We start from the raw sequence: 20,171 nt of genomic DNA on the forward strand, positions 1-20,171 counted from the left end.
AGTAAAGGACTTTAAGCCTAACGTGCCGCACTGACAACAGATGACTAATGATGTTTTGGTGAATTCTTCAGCAGAGGCAGCTCTGGCGAGAAGTATGTGAAGAATGTCTGTTACAGGCATTAACGTCCAAGTGGCTGCTGGTATCGGGAGAGATGCTGAGCAGCTCTGAAGGTTTCCAAGCTTTGGAGACATGGGAAAGTGGAAGGGCCTTTCACAGACCGGTTCAGGGCCACTGTCCTGACGGTGTGGCCTGAGCTGTGCTGTCAGGTGGCTTATCTCAGTGTTTACAAAGGAAAGGAAAGGAAAGGAAAGGGGATCGTTATGAGACAAGTGTTTCTTAACTCTCTCCTAATTGTCTGGTCTGTGCTGAGCAAAAGGAATAAAAATAAAAACTCTCTATTGAGAACTCAAACGCCAGACTGAGAACTTGGTGATGGGTAAAAATTGCTTTCTCTCTCTCTCTCTCCCTGGAGGGACACTACCTGATTATCTAATTCCGGAAAGTGTTAGGCGCAAGTTATACAATATAGTAAAATATATATATAATAATATAATGTATAATAATAATCCTTGCATTTGAATACAGCGCCCTATCACGTCCTCTAGACGTCTCAAAGCGCTTCACACAATATACCTTAAACTGAACTGACAGTATTTTTGTGGGCGAAACTCGGCAGCCAATTGCGCAGAGCAGCATCCCCACAAACAGTCATGGATTGAAGGGACCAATTTATTATTGTTTTTTCTTTCTTGAGGGATTATTATCAGGCGCGTGGAGTTTGGAAACTTACCAAGGTTGGCAAGAACTGAGGCTTGGGGGAGCCCAGAGTGTGCGTTGGGGTAACTGCCGGAGAAGGACTTAACAAGAAGGGGAACGTAGATGGGACGATTCTCACTGAGAGTCTGGTTGGAACCCAGGTCCCTGGATTGAGTGACCAGCATTCCGGCACTCTAGCTATCAGGTCTCCTCGGCTTGGATTATTCAGGATCAGGTTAACAGGAGATCAACTCAGTTTGCGTCTCATCTCATGTCCTTTGCTATGACTCTGTTTCTAAAAAAAAATATTCTTGTTGTGCAGATCGGGTTCTGAATACCATTTAGCAGTTTTGCTGATCTGCATATTAATCATCTGTTGAAATCTGATTTGTGTTGTCTGTGACGGTTTCTGTAGCAATCCCTCCACCATGGCTTTCGTGAGCAGCTACTGTTTTCAAGGCTTAAATTCTAAGCACCTTGTGCTCTCACCTGATCACACACTTGAAAGTCAGATAGGTCATCTGCGTCTACCAGCCTATTACTCATTCCCCCTTTCCCCCGCCATCACTTGCCCCCCTGCCCCCACCCACCCTTTGTATGTTTTTTATGCAAAAAAAGAAATCAAGGTATTTTCTCTTGGTCCTCACTCGCTCATTCGTTCTCTCGCTCAGCAGTTGCAGAAGAAATGCTCGGAGGAATTAGAGGTTTGGCAGCGGATCAGCTAATATCACATTGAAATATGTATCGACTGTTCAGCTGCCGTGGATTTGGCCCGAGTGACATGGCAACAACCGGTTTTGGGAATTTAAAACATCCCCGGCCCAACCAATGAGCCCATTGTTCAGGTCGCGGCCATCACAAAAGTGGTGTAAGTGCCAAACCTCCCCAGCCCTGTCATTTGATGTGCAATGAATGAAATTATGTTGATCACAAGACCATGTAGGAGGTTGTTTGTTCCTCCAAGGTTCGTGGTAAATAAAAGGTTCCCATGCCTAGAAATTCTGTAGGTTAACCATCCCCCCGCCCCTCTCTCTCTCTCACACACACACACACACACACAGCAACACAAACCGCTTCAAAGCTATTCAGCTCATAAAGGCTTTCTGTTTTAATTAAAAGGTGCAAAATGAGGAAGGTGAAGAGGCTGAGGTGTACAGGGATTTTTGTGGTCTGGTGACCTGTGTTTAACCGGGCTTGCAATTAGCCGAGTGGGGCTGAACATTGTTACTCCTGCGACCTTAACTTGTAAGAATCCTGCGCTGTGGCTAATATATTGAAAGGAAATATTTAGGGCCAAACTAATCGGTCTAATCTCAGAACAGCCCACAAATATACGGTCAATTCACTTTATAGTCTATTCTGTGAAGTGCTTTGAGACGTTGAGAAGACGTGATAAGGCACTATATCAAATGCAAGGATTATTATTATTACATAACGGGTTACAGCACATTTTCGATTCGGTAGCAGTTTACACTTGGTTGGATGCTCGATAGCCTATAACAACAACCACAACTGCTGTGCAGAGCCCTCACATTGGGAGGACGTCCCAAAGCATTGGACAGTCAGGGAATGTGCACCCTTCTTGCTGTCTCGTCGCACAGTATTTAGAGGAAGCTGGAGCGCTCTGGGACGCTGCCCCGAGTGAAGAGCGCTATAGAAATGCACGTTGTTGTTGTTGTTGATTCCAGAATGACAACATATTGACTGCCTGGTGGAACCTTCCCATCCACAAAAGAGAGGCACGTGAGAGGATAGGGCAGAGTCACGCCATCCAATTCTCTTTCTGGCATTTGTCGGGGTGAGACCAACATCTGGGGCACTTTCTGATGCTCTCACCCTGGTTCAGCTGGAGTGACTGCTGTGGCTAATGTGTGCGGCAGTCACTTGGGAGAGGACCCGGAGGCTTTTTCTGACCTTCGTGGAAGTGTTAAGCCCACCCTCCGCGCAGGTCAAAGCTGTCAAAAAATCGCTGCTGAAATAGGAATCTAGTCAATTATTGAAAGCGTCAAGTGATCCCATACTCTCTCTGTGTGAAGCCACCATCTATTCCTTTACTGGTACAAATTTAAGCGTTTTGTCCATTAAATATGCCTTTAATTCACTTTACAGTCTATTCTAATGAAGCGCTTTGAGATGTCTCAAAGATGTGATAAGGTGCTTTATCAAATGAAAGGATTATTATTATTATTACTATTATTATCACAAGCCAAAAAAAAAACTTTCAGTGCAAAGTACTTCCTTCTCAATAAAAGTACTTTTGTATGTTTAGCAAAAGATTTCGCTGATCCTGTTTCCCAGTAACACGTCTCACTCTTCACCCACGGAAAGACTTCTCCAAATCCACCCCCTTCACCATCGAAAAAAAGAGTTTGGGATCCTGTTTCAATCCCTTATGTTACCTTCACATTAAATGAATCAAGTTAAGGTTTGGCACCAATTCCCCGTCTCTCTTATTTACACCCTTTCCAGGGCATGGTTGTAATTTTTCTGAGCAGAGTGATCAAATCTGGAGTGTCATTGATCAGCTCCTTGGACACACCTTCCCATGTATTTACTAACATTCTCTAGCAGTGTATTTGGTTTGGCAAAGGAGACATACATGTTAAGATTTTTTAATGTTTTCACCAGCACATCTGAATCTTTTTTCCTGCTGCAGTTCATTTAATGATGTATTATTTCCTATGGCTGGACTGTATTACCTCCTGTGACTGGGCTATATTGCTTCCTGAGAGCAACGCTTGAGCAGTTTGTAAATGTCAGAAGAACTGAGAGATTGGATTATTGCTGTGAATTCATTGCCAGACATTTGTGTTCGTTATACGCTCTATAGTTTAATAATGTTTTAAAACTTTTTACATGATGGCAATGCTGATTACAGCAGAGGAGGAGGAGGGATACATATAATGGGGAGATTAAGATGGCAGTGATGTGGGAAATGGAAAGTTGTACTTTATCTTCATAGTAAATTTAATTAAGATCTGCTACTGTCCCTAGTTGCTCTTCTTTTCACCTTTATCTTTTCATAAGTAGAGAACTCACTGGGTGCTGTGATCTACACATGATCTCAGATTATATAGTGCCATTGCCCTTGGACATGCATTCTGTGTGTTGCTGTGTTTGGTTTGGCAACTGGAACGTGCATCAGTGACGTGCTACACCAAATTACGATATTAACTGTTTTGGGAACTTGTGCTTTTGTAAATAAATAAAGTACAACACATTGTACAATCATAAACATCTGTCCGGCAGGGTTAGGAAAACTCTGGGTGTCAAGTTGCCACCCTTGTGTTTTCACCTCATATCCTGTGACTTTAATATAAGAGGATTATAATAATAATAATAATAATCCTTGCATTTGATACAGCGCCTTATCACGTCTTCGAGACATCTCAAAGTGCTTCACAGGATATACCGTAAAGTGGAGTAATTGTATGTTTTGTGGTGAAACATGGCAGCCAATTGCACACAGCAGTGTCCCACAGACAATTGTGGATTGAGTATTATTGATTATTTATTTATTGTTTTCCAACTTCTCCAAGTGGAGTCCTGTAGCTCAGTGGTTAGAGCACTCGCTTTGCAAGCGAGAGACCTGAGTTCAATTCCAGGCAGAGGGTGAAACCTTGGGCAAGTTTCCTTACTCCACACAGAGCCTAATAATAATCCCTCCAAAACCCAAAACAATAATAAATTGGTCATTTTCAATCTACGACTGTTTGTGGGACATTGCTGTGCGCAATTGGCTGCTGCGTTCGCCACAAATATACAGTCAATTCACTTTACAGTGTGTTCTGTGTAGCGCTTTGGGACGTCCTCCCGACGTGAAAAGCACTATATCAAATGCAAGGATTATTATTATTATCAGGAATATCTTTATTAACCCTTTTCATTTTGATCAGCCGGGTGGCTGACGCATGAGGAAACCCATCACCACGCTTAACACTATCCAAACTAGACAGTGTCCCACATCCGCACTCCACCCTGAAATGGGGGAGTTCTCCTGTGGCTGAAAAGGAATGAGTCTTCGCTTACTGGAGGGAGGCAACCAGGGAGCCAAGGCTTGGGGACTCCACAGTTAACCTTAATCCACCCAAAAACAAACACTAAAGGCACATATAGCACCAAAAGCACAATTTAAATTGAAAATAACACATTTAAAAATCTATCTCTCTGTTCATCATGCTTTCTGCTTTATTTTATTTTCTATTTTACTTTTTCTTTCTTTCTTTAAAAGAGGAATCGCGTCATTCCGGACCCTGATTAAGTACCAGCTATTCCCTTTAATTTCCCTGCATGTCAAGATTAGAAGCATTTTCAACATCGCTACCAGTAAAGCCACTGATCTTTTTTTTGGCTGGCTGCGTTTACAGCTGAACTCACTTTTGTTTATGCTATGATGAAATATTCAGAGTAGTTTATTAATATAGTTATGGAAGTTGCATCTGCTGCATGTGTTGTGTGTCCCTATGGGGCCACGCACCTAGGAGAGCCTTGGCTGCACCAGTGAAGGAAATAGCTGAGTGGAACACCACTATACATTACTGTCCTGGAGAGGACGTTGAAACAAATGGAGTCGGCAACCCAAGAGGGTATGGCTTTCAGGCCTGAAAGCGGGTCTCGAGCAATCTCCGCTTGAGGGACTGGGGCTTGGATATGTGCAATGTGCCAGGCTGGTCTGGTCTGGTCTGGGTGTCAGGATATTGACTCACTTCTGTTTAGTCCATTGTTGACCTGGCTGAGTGACGATTGGAGTTTGCATTGAGGCTGTGCATCATTCTCTCTGGTGGGTGTGTGTCAGCAGAGAGGTGGGGGGGTGATCGGCAAATGCATCGAAACATTTTTTTTCTCTCTTTTCCTCTTTTTCCGACATGTGAAAGCACGAGGCGAGCTGGGCTGCCATCTTAGCTGAGGTGTTAGCCGGGACCACATACAGTACGTGATGGATCGCGGCCATTTAACCACACGATCCGTGGATGGACACAGGATTTGGGGCTTTCCCTGCGTGAAGCGGATTCTATGGAGATAACTAAAAGCACAGCGACAACATCTTGGGTTTTTGTGGCGCCCGACACCCGGGTAACATCAGCCCTCTCACAAACAAACCGCAGAAGAGCGATCGACACTCACACTTTCCTACTTCCCAAGCGATTCGTGCCCAGAAATGACCGACGGTGGCAATATACTCTCACGCCAACCCTGGCTGCGATCGCGAGACACCCGACTCGATCTGGCGGGCACTGTAGAAAGCATACGATGGAAGTTATAGTCTCTCTCCCTCCCCAGGTCTTGAGATTAACAGCCCCCACACAGCTGCTCCCACTTGTTACATCCTCCAATTTGAGAAGAGTTACTGCCAGATAGGAAACCAGAGGCTGACGCTATTTATAGCAATCAGCTTTCCAGTCAAACAAAACAAGCACGTCTACCACAACATTGTGATGTCCCCAAGCTTCATAACTTCTGTTAATAATAATGATCCTGGCATTTGCTACAGCGCCTTATCACGTCTTCTCGACGTCTCAAAGCGCTTCACAGAATATGCTGTAAAGTGAATTGACTGTGTATTTTGTGGGTGAAACGCGGCAGCCAATTGCGCACAGCAGCGTCCCATAAACAGTCATGGATTGAAAATGCAAGTCTTCATTTGATAACCAGAAAATGCTACTGGCACAGAGTGGATTATGTCAGTAGTGCTGGTAATCAATATAACATGCAGTTCCTAATGCTAACAGTCTCGTCCAGAGAGAGCACCTGTCAAAAACCTACTAAAATGCACATGTAATTAATAAAGTCTGTGCGATGGAAAGCAGCCATGAAAGCTTGTGCAGTCTTTCACAAACGCCAAGAGATTATTCATAAACTCAAAACCATGGTGATTCGCCGTATCGTTTTGCCAGCAGTCTAAACAATAACTACAATATAAAGCAATAAAAATCCCTGATTGTTTTTTTTATGGGGGGGGGGGGGAAACACAAAGTAGCCTATTTAAACAAACTCCATGTTAGATTCTTCCCTGATTTTATTGTCACTGTTATCACTGCGGGTCATTTTTGTATCACTTTTATTCATTAGGACTGTGACTTGTATTAGAAATGCCTTATTAAATTCCGCACTTTACAAACCCATGGTCTAGCGAGCACATTATGTTCTATTTGTTTTTGAGACGAGTTTAAAGGGTTTTAGTGGGTTCTGTTTCAGGTCTTTTTGCCTGTAAGCCAAGCCAGCATTGGGGTAAAGGCATCTGCTGCTCTTTAATGTCCCTGAGTGCACAGCATGCATGACTAACACAGTGTAAATAAACACAGCTGAACCGGGCAGAAATTGGAAGGTTTTCTCATTAGAAAAATAAAATAAACAGATGCGGTTTAAGCGCTCTGTCTAAAGTGTTTGTCCAAAGAATGGAGAAGTCTCAGAAGTTTGAGCACAAAGGTGATGGGGCCAAGTCTCGTGTAAAAGGAATGGAATCTGTACGGTCCTTTTAACTAATGGTCCTGGGGGATTGCTGCTCATTCTAACCTTAAAGGAGTGGTGCGTCGTGGGATTTTGGCAGCTTTTCTTTGGGTTCTTCAATAACAAACTTGAGGACAGTGGTTTTGTGTTTCACAAGAAGCAAACTTTTATTGAAACTGCCTGTTGGTGCTGTTATACTGCTGCTTGTTGCCAGGCCAAGCTAATGCCTAACGTAGCCCAAACTGGCTCAAATAGAACTGTATTTACAACACGATAGAGATCACAGGGTCTTCGTCGGGACACTGCAGGTAACGCACCGGTTGTGGTTATGTTAACTGAACGTGATTAGTGAGACACTGCCACAAGTACAGTAGTGAGTACACACTCCTAATACTTCAGTCTTCTCAAACGCTTGCATTGCACACTCAAATCTCGGTGTCCTCTCAAATCACTGGTGATTGCACACTTAAAGTTCAGTATCTTCACAAACCACTCTATATCAACGCTTTGGGATGTCCTCCCGACTTGAAAGGCGCTCTATAAATGTAATTTTGTTGTTATTGTTGTATATATGTGTATAATATATAAAGTACACTTATATACTGTTATTTCCTTATCTGAAGTGCAAAATAAGCCTTTTATTTCTCTCGTCGTGGTTGCAGTTTGCACAAACTTGTCTGCGATGCTTTCTTACAATGGCAGTGAGCATTACTACTTTCCACTTCCCATCGTTTCCTCCCTGGGTGCAGGGCTGAGCACTCTCTGTCTCACAGTCGGTTTTAGTTGTTGGTTTCCTTCTGTTGTTATTCCTTCTGCCTTTCACAGCCCCATTGCTTCTTTGGCTACAAACACAGTTGACCGGAATCACGTTCCGACACGGCGAGTTTGCACTGACCGCTCTGACGTGAAATGTTCGGCCGCCAGCGGTTTGGACTGTAATTGTGCAAAGCTCGAGGGGAGAGGGTTTTTTTTGTAATGAACTGTGGTGATCCCTGGACTTCAGTGAAATCCATTTCACTTAAGATCTAAGTGCCTAAAAAAAACTGCTCAAAAACCAAGAAGGAAATCTAATCCCTAGAACTGTACAGAGGGCTTTAGATGAGAGAATTAAAGAATGGTGAACATAACATTGTGCTCACTGGGAATTCTTCCCCAACTCTGCTCAGCCCAACTGAGCCCAGCACAGCCCCTGCTGTTCACCTCAGGACAATATTCCATCACAACCGTTCCCCCCTCTCCCTCCTCTGGCTATTCACTGGCAATCAACAGCGGAACTATTGCTGGGAACCCTGTGCGGATGCAGGCATGATGTCAGCAGACAGCTATTCTCATTGCAACTGATGTACAATGTAATTCCTCCATTTCCTTTCCCTTGTTCGGGAGCCACTTTACGATCTCCTACGGAGAATTGCTCGCATTTCATCAAACAATGTGAAAATAAACCCACAGATACCATTTCCTTTCTACTAAATACATGGCAGCAGGTTCCTATTGAGCCAATGACCGCGTTTTTTTTGTGTGCTATGAAGTTTTGACTTCCTTCAGAGCACTATTACATTTAATGGGCTTTCACGCTGAAAATGTATGATTAATGATTGCCCACTGCTCTTCCTCCATCTGTACTGTACACAGAGCAAAATCAAAACCTCCCTCCTTCAAGCTTTTTATCTTTTTATTTTGTCCAACTATATATATATATATATATATATATATCAGGACTGCATTTTATTTTCATTTAAGTGAAAGACATCTGTGCAAATGAGCAGAACGAGTTTGCAGTTTCCACAGGTGAAAAGATAATGTTACTTCGCTCACAAAATACACAGTGACTCCACTTTACAGTGTATCCTGTGAAGCGCTTTGAGAAGCATCGAAAATGTGCAAGACCCTTATATCAAATGCAAGGAATATTATTATTATTATTATTACTATCGAGTGCCCAGTTGCTGCCTGTCCATAAAACCTTTCAAACTTGTCTTTCTTTCACAAACTAAATGTACTCTCCTCCTCCTCCCCCATCGCTGTGTTACACTGGTGCAGATTTCTTTTTTCCTTTTGTCAGGCTTTCTCTTTCTTTTACTCTCTCTTTCTCCCTCCCTTTCTCTATCTCGATCTTTCTCCCCCAACCCCGGCCTCGCCCCTCCACCCCCTACGCAAGTTTACCTAGAAATGAAATAACCAGACTGGAGCAAGGGTGAGTGTGCACAATGTGAAACAGAAGCTGGCACACACTTGCTCTTGCCTGCACCTGTGCTGAGCTCGAGTCAATTCCCTTGCTCTTCTACATGAGACACAAGTGGCATGTTAAAAACTTCACAGCCAGCAAACTGAAAGAGAAAAGGCATCATTGGCTGCTGGACTAGCAATAAAATTGGTCATTCGCTCCACGCCTGGTCTGGGGGACATTGTTGTGTGCAAATTGGTTGATTGATTGTACCTTTCACCTTGGACCTGAAAGGGTTAATCGGAGCCTCAGCACCACGTCAAATGGGACATGTACTGATCTGTCAGTAAATAAATACACACCACAGCGTTCTGTATCGTCAGGAGTTTAAGATAAAGGTCCTACCTTTCCATATCGGGTGGCGAATGTCCCTGTGAGTAACGAGTGGAACACAATGATGGTCTCATCCAGATCCCACACAAACACCCGCTGGGAAGACAAGAAGACAGAGTGAGCCCCGGCCATAACTCCCGCTGCTCACTACCCAATGTGAGTTAATCCGTATCTCACAGGTCGGTCCCTGAACCGGAGTGGATTTGGGCGCTGAGAGCTGGTGCTTGGATTCGTTCTCAGTGCGGTTCACTTACAAATGAAATCAAACGCTTTGAGACGTCTCGAGGAGCTGATAAGGCATGTTATCAAATGAAAGGATCATTATTATTATAATATTGGGTCGAATTAAAGAAGCATTTCACATGGAGACATTGAATAGACACCGGCAGCACTGTTAACTGTGCAAAGTTAGCGATCGACCGTGTGGGTGAGAGATTACCTCGATGTCAGTATCTAGCGGAGGGGAAGGGTCGTTGTTCCTTTTTGACCTCCCACGTAACTTTCCGTCTGAACTTCTCCGCTGTCGATCTGATTCCGAATCTTTTACCGGGGTTGGGGGGCGATTGATGGGATTGTAATCCCCTAGAAGAGCAGACACAAACTGGTTAGTTAGAACAACAGCAACGCTTCCAAATTGCCAGAGTACTCTGTTTTTTTTAAAAGCACGTCTAAATCGAGGAGCTTCAAGAATATTGAATCTAAATAGCCCAGTTTACGCTGTACAGGCAAATGTTTGTCACTCGTGTGTACAATACAGTGACTCACAAACCCTACTTTGGTACCAGTGACTGTGTTACTCCTATTTCACTGGTTATCATCTCTTTCCAAAGTTTGTTGCTTTGTTGGTGTGGATTTGAGTAATGATTGTGACAAGCTCTCAATGGCAAGCTATGTGGTTTTAGCTGGTTAGACTCCGGCAGTTAACCCAACTCCCCCCCAAGCCTTGGCTCTTGCCAACCTGCGTCGAATACTTTCCAGAAATAGGTAAGTAGGAAAATAAGGTAAATAGGTAAGTAAGTCCCTCCAGGAGGAGAGTGAGAGAGAGAGCATTCCATTCCAACAATCTACCTCTGGGATTTCCATGTGTAGATGGATGCATGGAATTCTCAGCTTGGTTTGGAGACTCTTAAGTAACGGTGATGGGTTTCCGCACATGTCAGACACCCGGCTGGCCAACAAATAATAATAATAAATTGTGGCAAGATGTACGAGTATCAAACAAAGTAAATGGGATCTAATGTTGTAGCATTTCTCAATGGGATTTCTTCCGAAGGAACCGGTTAGCAATAATGCCAGGCAGCAGGGGCTCCACTCTGGAAGTTGACTGAGTAGGGAGCACATTTGGTGACGTGCAAATTCTTACCAAAAGGAAACCCCAGTTGTACTACCCTTATAAGCCAATCCTGTTTTTTAAAAAAAAGCTACAATTTACACCCCAATATTCTTTAAGTGGTTCAACAGGTGTTTGCAACACCCTGCGGATACAGAAACTCGCTGAGATTGTTTTGCCCCCGAATAAAATACAGTGCAAGTTCTCTGCAGAAATCTTTCAGTCGTTCAAAATTATGCCTTAAGTGCCACAGGGATTTTTGCAGTTAGCAAAGCTCAATGTGCCTTTGCGCTCACAGCTCTCTTCTCACATTTCTGCGCTTTACATCAACAGCATTTGCTAAGAGCTGAATTATAAAGAATTCTATTGAGAGACTCTGATGTGTACCAGATTTCAACGTTAAACTCGCCACCCAAATGTAACTGCTTACGTCTACAAACAATGAGATATTCTGTTCTATTGCTATTTCCCAGACCTATAGTATTTCAATATTTTACAATCGGCCACATATCATAATCCTTTGTGAAGTTGCTGTTTTCCGAGGTTTAACGTTTGTCATCATTTTTTTGAAAATATGCTGTTGCATTTTTGAATAGAAAAATTCCAAAAGAACGTGCCGCCAAAAAGCATTCTCAATTTTGCTGGAGATCAAACATCGAGTCAATGCTGATTGTTTCAGAAGAACTTGAAACATTTCCCGCACAATGAGAAAGAGATGAACAGTTAGTACTTCACACATCTCAGGCTTCAGTTCAGCTTTCGTTTGGAGGAATAAATTATTTTATTCTCTTTATAGAAGCCACTATTGTAGAGAATTATTGCTTGATATTTTATTTAGGATTTATTTTTGCTTTTTTTAAATTTTTCTCTTCAATGATACACAGCTGCTATGATGCTTTGGTTGTGCCTGGAAATGATTTACTTCACTTTGAAATCCTTTTACTTTACCTTGAAATTGTTTTACTGTTTTGCCAACAAAATACACAGTCAGTTTACTTTACAGTATATTAGTCTGTGAAGCGCTTTGTGATACTCGATGATGTGATAAGGCGCCAGATCAAATGCAATGATTCGTTTATTTGTTATTACTTCCGGGATATGGGATATATGAAGAATGAAATGACTGACAATTAACACAGAAGCAATTGTTTTCCGAAGAGTTTGTGGTGTGGTGTGTGCCCCACCCTTACCTGGCATTGTCTCTGTGCTCGTCTGATTATTGAGTGTGACTGGGGGCTCCTGGATTTGGTAGGTCATGCCAGTGATGGCTGATGGACTAATGCTATTCGCTGTCACATAGGGGCTGGTGTATGGAGGGCTGTAGTACTGTGCGTATTGTCCTTGGGCAAAGCCTGGATATGCGGTGTATTCCTTAGAAAGCAGAGAGAAGTAGAGTCACTATCGCATCTCAAACCTTTTACAAGTGTATTCATTCGTTCATTCATGAATCAAACTGGTCACTCACTTCACGGCTGTTTGTGGGATATTACTGTGCGCAAATAGGCTGCTGTGTTCAGCTACATAACAACAGCAGCAATAACAAAATATGTTTACACAGCGCCTTTCACCACAGGAGGACTCACACCCTTAAATAAACCTCTACACTTGTCATTTTTGTGGTAACCTGAATGATCGAATTGACCCAGACAGATGGTCGAACAAGAGTATAACCATCTTTCTGTCCCCTCTTCCCCCATGCCCCACACCCCATCACTTCCCCCTCAGATCTCCAATGCTCTCCTTGTGTCAGAGGGAGAGTTCTCTTTGGGAGGGATCATTCTCTGTGTGATCTCAAAGGTACTGTACAGATACAAATAAAATGAAATGGCTGCAATGTACCTGTTGTGCAGTGTTGAAGCCTGTGGAGCTGCTGATTGTGTTGTTTCCCTGATAAATCCCTGATGTCCCCGTTAGCCCAGTACCTGTGAAAGCAGAACACATTTCTGTTACAGTGTTGGTTTACACTTTAAGAAAAAAAAACCCAGCCTCTGTATGTAACAGCTGCAAATCTGCTCTGTATACTCACACGTTGGGTGTGCATGTCATTAAACCGGCTGCTCTTATTATTTTGAATAATTTCAAATTACATTTGATTTTGGCAGATTAATAGATTGATAAATTGATAGATTTATAGGTGGATTGATTGATTGATCAATTGACTGATCGATTGACTGATCGATTGACTAACTGATACACTGATCCACGAAGGGTGGGTAGACTTATAAAGTGAGAGACCCGTGTATAGTAGGGAGAAAGCAGTTGACATATAAAATGAATGCAAAATATTAATATGAATCCAGGAGGACAGATTTGCAGATTGGATTTCAGGTGGACAGACATGCATATTTATGAAGCAAGAAGGTAGACACATTGATAGATTGACAGTTTTACATGAGGACATAAGGCAAATAGAGAAGTGATTGACAAGTGGGCAGATGGATGTTTGCATTTAAAAATCCACAGAGAAATGATACAGTGTACAGATGAATAAATTAACAGATTTACAGATGGACAGGATTACACATGGACAAATGGGCAGATTTATAGACTGAGAGATTTATACATTAATATATTGACAGGTTGACAAATGGAGAGATGTAAAGATATGTTAAGCGCATATAAATAGGTTGATAGATTCACAAATAGATTTATGGCTTCACGAGTGGGGCTCTTTAGAGGTTGATCGTAAAACAGGTGGATATGTTGACAAATAGAGGAATTAATTGATTAATAGATCACTCAATTTATAGACAGATTTATAGGCATTTGCATACATTGTCTATTGGAGAAATGTATTGAGGAAGAGGTTGTCAAGTTTACAGATGAATGTATTTGTAATTTGATTCATAAATTTACACTGGTAGCTTTACTGATGGACTCATTTTTATATTGATAGATTGACAGATGGACAGTGAACAGATGTATAGTTTGAGATTGGCAGATGGCGAGATGTTGATTAACACAGGCACAGGTTTACAGGACAGATGTCAAATGCAGAGATGATAGACAGATGGAAATGTATACAGACAGATTATAGATGTTGCCACATGGTTATAGCCTGACAAATATACAGGTACTGCATATAGATTTATGGTGGGACAGATGGCGTGATTACTCTAATAGATGAACAGACAAATTCATAGATTGACAAACGGTTTGTTCAGCACAAGTACATATGTAACAGATTACTGATTAACTAATAGATTTACATATATTTTTTGTACAGTTTTGAGTCAGATAAAATAATAGCTATATTTGGTACAAACAGTGACATTCATAGATTGCCAGAAGCAGAGATATATAGATGTCAGATGAAGGAATGTCAGACAGATAAATATTTAGTGTTGGGACAGATTTGCATGATTTGCATGATTACTGCTAGGATTGGATTGACTGGGAATACATTTTCTGGGATTCGATTGGCTGAGATTACGTTCACATAGACAATGTAATAATACGTAAAAATGGAAGATTGAAAAAAAGTTAACAGATGGGGGTGGATTTACAAAGAGCAGATGACAGATGGAACAGCATTACAGATGGCTGGATGCCTGGGGTCATCTATAGATAAGAGATTTATAAATACATTAAGGCCCTGGCTGTCCAAAAGTGTGGCCCTGCAGTTTAATGGTAGATCAGGACAATACATTAACTATTTCAAAATAAAAGTGAAACGGATATAAACCCAGCGATGATGAATTTTAACAGTATTTCAATCCAGATCTCTCGTCACTTTACAAAACAATCATTTCATTAATTCGAATAGTTTGGCTCATGTGGAGAATAAACACCAGACATGGACTGGTTGGGCCAAATGGCCTGTTTCCATGGTGTAACATTCAATATCATTCCATGTTAATGGTGCCATTGGGGAATCTGAATCAAGGAGTTATTGTGCCTCATGGGATGGGTTATGTGAGATAAAACGCACAGTTTTAAGGTTGAATCATAACTCGGTTAATGAGTGCATTTTTATTGGTGTTGACCTATTCCCCTCGTGCTGTTGGTGTCACTAATTCCTCGAGGCCCACATTCCCCCAGAGAAGTCATCTGCACGGATCATTTAAACAAAATATTTTATTGCATTAAAAATAGCCAGTTCACCACTTCAGCTACTCTGGGAGGTGAAGGGAAGGGGGAGAAACAGAATGTCCTTGTCTTTGGTCTTGTTTAAGCTACATTGTTATGACGAGGGCTGGACATGATGGACAATATGTGGTCTCCTGTGTCTGACACTTGGTATATTCAGCATTTCGGATCAAAGTTTTTCTTCAAAATCTTATTTTTGTAATAATGGATAGTAATAGATTGTGCTGTTATTATGAGAGCTTCTCTCTCTCTCGATAATTATTATTATTACGTTTATGTCATAATTAGAACTGGGCTAGAAACCTTCATGCCTGTTCCCTGATATCACATCACTACAAATGTCTTTTAAGCGATTTGATGTAGCGCCTTATCACGTCGGAGATTATTCTCAAAGCGCTTCACAGGCTTTTCTGTAAAGTGCAGTGACAGTATTTGTAAGCGAATGCTTGCAATGATCTGGTATTTCTCTGTATTTAGTGAGAGCTGCAGACGCCAAGCTGAAGGTGCTAAATTGCGTGTTGTGTGTTCCATCGCCGTGTGTAGACAAGACACAAAAAACGCCATTAAAATCTCAGCGGGGCTGAGAGCAGCAAAGAGCAGAGATGGATGGCATTGTGTCCAGCCCAAGGCTTTATGACAAGCAATTGTATTCCCTGGTCAGTACCTGTCCTCTCCACAGAGCGGGAATCCAGCAGGGAGCCGACGCATTCCAGCGCCATTTATTTGGTGGCTTTTCCCCCTCGGTTTGCCTGCTTGTTTTATTTAAAGTTTCTTGAATAAAGGGATGAGGGACAGCTGTGAAAACCTCACTGACTGGGCTGTTCTTGTGAATACAGCAGCATGTGTTTGGGGTGACAGTAAGACCGAGCCCTATAAGAAGCCTCAATTGGGTCTTTGGTGTTTTCGCCCACAAAAGATGTGATAAGGCACTGTATCAAATGTAAGGATTATTATTACGAGGATTATAATGCTTTCTCCACAGGTTCCAAAGGACCTGTTTTGTCTCGAACTATCGCACGCAAAAATAACTGATCCCTTTTCTTCTGAATGGAGGGCACAGGAAAGGTGTGTAGCGTTGTTGCTGTAAGGCAAAATCTTCATAACTAATACCTAAACAAAAAGCCCTTGTATCTTTGAGCCTGGAAACAAAGGAGGCAGGAATTTTTTACTCTCAACAATGTCACTCATATAGAATCCATCACTCTTTATTAAGACTGTCAATGGGAGGATACTGCTTAAGGCAACCTGCACTAAACAGGAATCTGAATGTTAAAAGTTTATTACCTGCACAGAAGCAACGTGATACTCTCCTTTACTCATATGACTACCTCAACATGACACCCTGCCTTATGCTGTGGGAGTTTCAGATAATTCCATGATCCAGGAATTTGAGTATTAATTAACTGCAGGAAAAGTAAAATGTCTAGTTGCCAAATATTATCCCCCAATGGAATGAACTTTGTCCACATTTCAGACCACATTGGAAAGAAATCAAATGTTTCAAGTATATGGTACATTCTGGTATCGACAGTGCCCTCCATTCACATAAAAGGAGTGTTATCCTGGCTCACTCCTGCCCACATCACTCACTCTCAGCACTGTCAAGGGACAGGGTTGTGAAGGGAAACAATTTGTTATTTTCTTCCTGCTTCCTGTGTGAGGCGGTGAGGGAAGCCGGGGTGGTGGGGGAGAGGCTGGCCATTACAGGTGGGTTGGGTAGGGGGGGGGGGGGGGGCGTTCCTCAACTCCAATAATCAAGCTTAATCTGGGAAAGTGCATGACTGGGTCTGCAGGATCTCTGTTTTTTTTATGTTTGGTGGCCAGAGCAAGAAGTGGGGTGAATTTGCAGCCCAAATAAGAGGGTGTTTATGGGAGTCTGGGGAAAAATGCACAGAGGACACTCCTTTGAGAATCTAAGATCCAGTGCTACAACTGGATCCACCATCTAAAGGATTGAGCAGCCTCCAAGCAACTCACCAATGTCCATTATTCTGAATCACCAAGTTCCTCAAATACCATTCACTCCAGACTATTAGTGTTGGTAACGACACTGCTCTTGTGGCAATCTCTAAGGTTGTCCCCATTATCTCTTGAGAGGAAAGTGTTGCTGGGGGTGGTGGGGGGTGAGTGGAGTACATCAAGGTATCTCTAACTGTAAAGACAGCTAGCTATCAGTCAATGAAGGAAACAGAGGCAAGATACTGGGACTATTGAGGAGGCAAATAAAAACAGGCCATTCATAATCCTGTCGAGATTCTTCCGCTTTCTGCATATTGAAAGACTGAAACAAACAGACGGCTAAATAATAATATGAATCTTCACTGAAGTTTGATGGTTTTTTATTCTCGTGGAACGCTTTTGGAGGGACATCCGATGATATGGCCTCTTTCATTGCAAAGCAACATTATAGAAAACCCATCAGAACGTTTTTACTATTTATTATTGTTCAGCCCTGGAACAGCCAGCTTCTCATTTCCCATATTTTGTATCTTAGCACCATGGCGAGTCATTTCAAAAGGAACAGACACAGTTTCACGTTTCTAAATGGAACAGTAAAGGTGATTATTTCTGCTACATTTAAAATGGGCCTGCGCTTGTTTGAACATTTTCTGAACCCGATGGGGGTGATTTTCTGCAGTGATTTTTTATCACGCTGTTAAAAAGGAGAGGGTTGACCTCTACTGAAGGAAGTGGCTGCTCTCGTGCTGTGTGCACCACGGTCACAGTCTCACAGACTGGCCCAAACGAGAACCATGTGTTGAGTGAGAGGCCAAGAAGACACAGGAGTTTATGGCGACTTTGCTCTTAAATTATATATGGCTGAGCTTTACCTGTTGCTGTAAGTTATGTATAAAAAAAGAGAGAGTTCAGAAGTATCTGCAGATCTGACACATGGGGAGCGAGCTGCTTTCCGATGTGAACTTTGCTTTGTAGGGGGGAAAAAAAAACTTTTTTTTTGCAAGGGTCAGAGTTCAACATTGTAGAGTTCTTAAAGGTTCCCCATAAAAAAACAAGAAGGTTTCAGCTGTTTGAAACAGTCCTGCTGAGAGAGGTTGATGGATCCCATGAGAAAGACTTGTCTTCTCCTCCCTAACCTAGTAGACCCACAGCCAGACTTCCAAGAGGTTAATTTGCTGTAAAGGTCTCTTTACAAGGTGACCTGGTACCTCTGGAGATGTCGGCCCGAGCCTGGGTATAAACACCACCCCCCAGCCCCACAGCCCCAGCCCCCAGACCTGACTTACTTGTCTCGGTGAGAGACCTTGTTAACTTGTTTGTGGGCCTGCATGTGCTCATATAAGTGCATGTACACATTTGTCATTGAGATGTCCTCCCGACATGAAAGGCGCTATACAAATGTAAGCTGTTGTTCTGTGTATGTGTGTCTCTGTTATGTACGTTTGTGACTCTGTGTCAGAGTGTCTGTCTGTCTGTGTGTCTGTCTGGGTGAATGGTGAAAGGAAGCATTTAGGATGAGTTTGGACCGTCTCCATCTAGAGAGATTATGCCCTGTTGCCTAGTTCTGAAAAGGTGTTTATGGTGCCCTATAGAGGCCTGTGACTGGAATAGTCTCTCCACAACAGCTGACCAGAGCTTTGCAAACCCAGAACGACCCATTCTCCCAGCTCAAAGAGGACCCTGTTGCTGAAGATGTTTAGAGTAAAGAATTATTGCATTTGCTTTGCTGATTAACTGGTTGCGCCAACACTTAACGAGATAACATTTTTTTTGAAACATTGGAGTCAAGGGTAAGAGAACGACACAGAAGAAGGAAGCGATTAAGGATGACCCTTGAACCTGAGACATAAACACTTCCCTCCGCGGGTCCACTTTTATCCGAGTGCTTGATCAAAAGTTCGGCTTCCTTATATTTGGCCACCAAGGCCGGAAGAATCAATCAATGAAAGATCCAATGTCTTCAAGATGAGATCAACTGCACTTTGCCAGTTATGAAAAAATGTGTTTCTTGAAGGAGCTCATTATCGTACCTACAAATACTGTTCAGGAAATTGAAAGTTTTTGGGGGAATTCTGCTGTCGATGGCTTGAGACCATATCAAAATTAGGAAGAAACCCTCCAGCTAGAATTCTCCTAGTCTTGGCCCGAGGACTGTTGTCTTCAGATTTAGAATGCGCAGTGTTTCAGGGAGTTCTCAAACTCAGTTTGAGTTCGGAAACAGTTTCATACAATCCTTTTTTAAGAACTGCGGAAAATCAGCTTCCAAACAACAACAAGATTACATTTATATAGCGCCTTTCACGTCGGGAGGACATCCCAAGGCGCTGGAAACTTTGACCGAATGTATGAATTTTTAAAAATTCCAATATAAACTTCGAAGGCAGTTGGTCTCGAGGTTAAGACGGTGAGTCTCAGATCTCTGGTCATTAAGAATCCCCAAAGTGTAACCCAGTGATTAGTTAATAAACTGTTCAGGTGTGCAAATTGTGCAACTCTAGCCATGTTGGTGTATATCCTGTCATGCATATTTGTACACAATGCCTGAGAGTTCATGTAAGAGCTTCTGTGAGTCAAATCCCTGGAGGCAATGAGTCAAAGTTTTGGACCTAAATTGTTTTGTAGATAACCATTACATTGGAGTTTCCTTTTCTTGTCGGTTCTGGTTAATAAGTGGGGAATGATCCACTCTGCTCACCTTGGATGGAACGCAGTGAGTGATTATTATTCTATGCAAGGATATTAAAACAACCGATGATTACTAAGCCTAATGACTTGTTTCATAAAAGGAACTTGATACATTTCTGTCACAGATGAGTATAATAGAAGCATAAGAAAAGGTAATGAATGGATAGAGATTAAGCATCAAGTTCTCCCTGTTCTAACATATTAAATGGAAGAAAGCAATAGATCCTTTTATTCAAGATGTGACTGCACTTGCAGGGCTAAAGTGACAAGTTCTCTAAGCTAAGTACCTACAGCCATCTTATGTCCACATCACCCAGACATTTCATTGAGTTCAAGATCTGGATCAT

At 42.3% G+C, this 20,171-nt stretch overlaps 1 protein-coding gene across 3 annotated transcripts in view; it reads right to left on the reverse strand.

Annotated features, from left to right (window-relative positions):
- LOC103186265 (eyes absent homolog 1) overlaps positions 1 to 20,171 on the reverse strand; it is a 92,071-nt gene that overhangs the window by 18,845 nt on the left and 53,055 nt on the right. For all 3 annotated transcript variants that reach the window (XM_007905173.2, XM_007905172.2, XM_007905171.2), the window contains exons 7-10: positions 12,931 to 13,013; positions 12,282 to 12,462; positions 10,201 to 10,343; positions 9,774 to 9,857 (exon numbers count right to left, since the gene is read on the reverse strand). In XM_007905173.2, coding sequence (XP_007903364.1) covers positions 9,774 to 9,857; positions 10,201 to 10,343; positions 12,282 to 12,462; positions 12,931 to 13,013 — 491 coding nt within the window. The remainder of the gene's footprint in view (positions 1 to 9,773; positions 9,858 to 10,200; positions 10,344 to 12,281; positions 12,463 to 12,930; positions 13,014 to 20,171) is intronic.

Source organism: Callorhinchus milii, unplaced genomic scaffold, assembly GCF_018977255.1.
Source record: "Callorhinchus milii isolate IMCB2004 unplaced genomic scaffold, IMCB_Cmil_1.0 Scaffold18, whole genome shotgun sequence".
NCBI lineage: Eukaryota > Metazoa > Chordata > Chondrichthyes > Chimaeriformes > Callorhinchidae > Callorhinchus > Callorhinchus milii.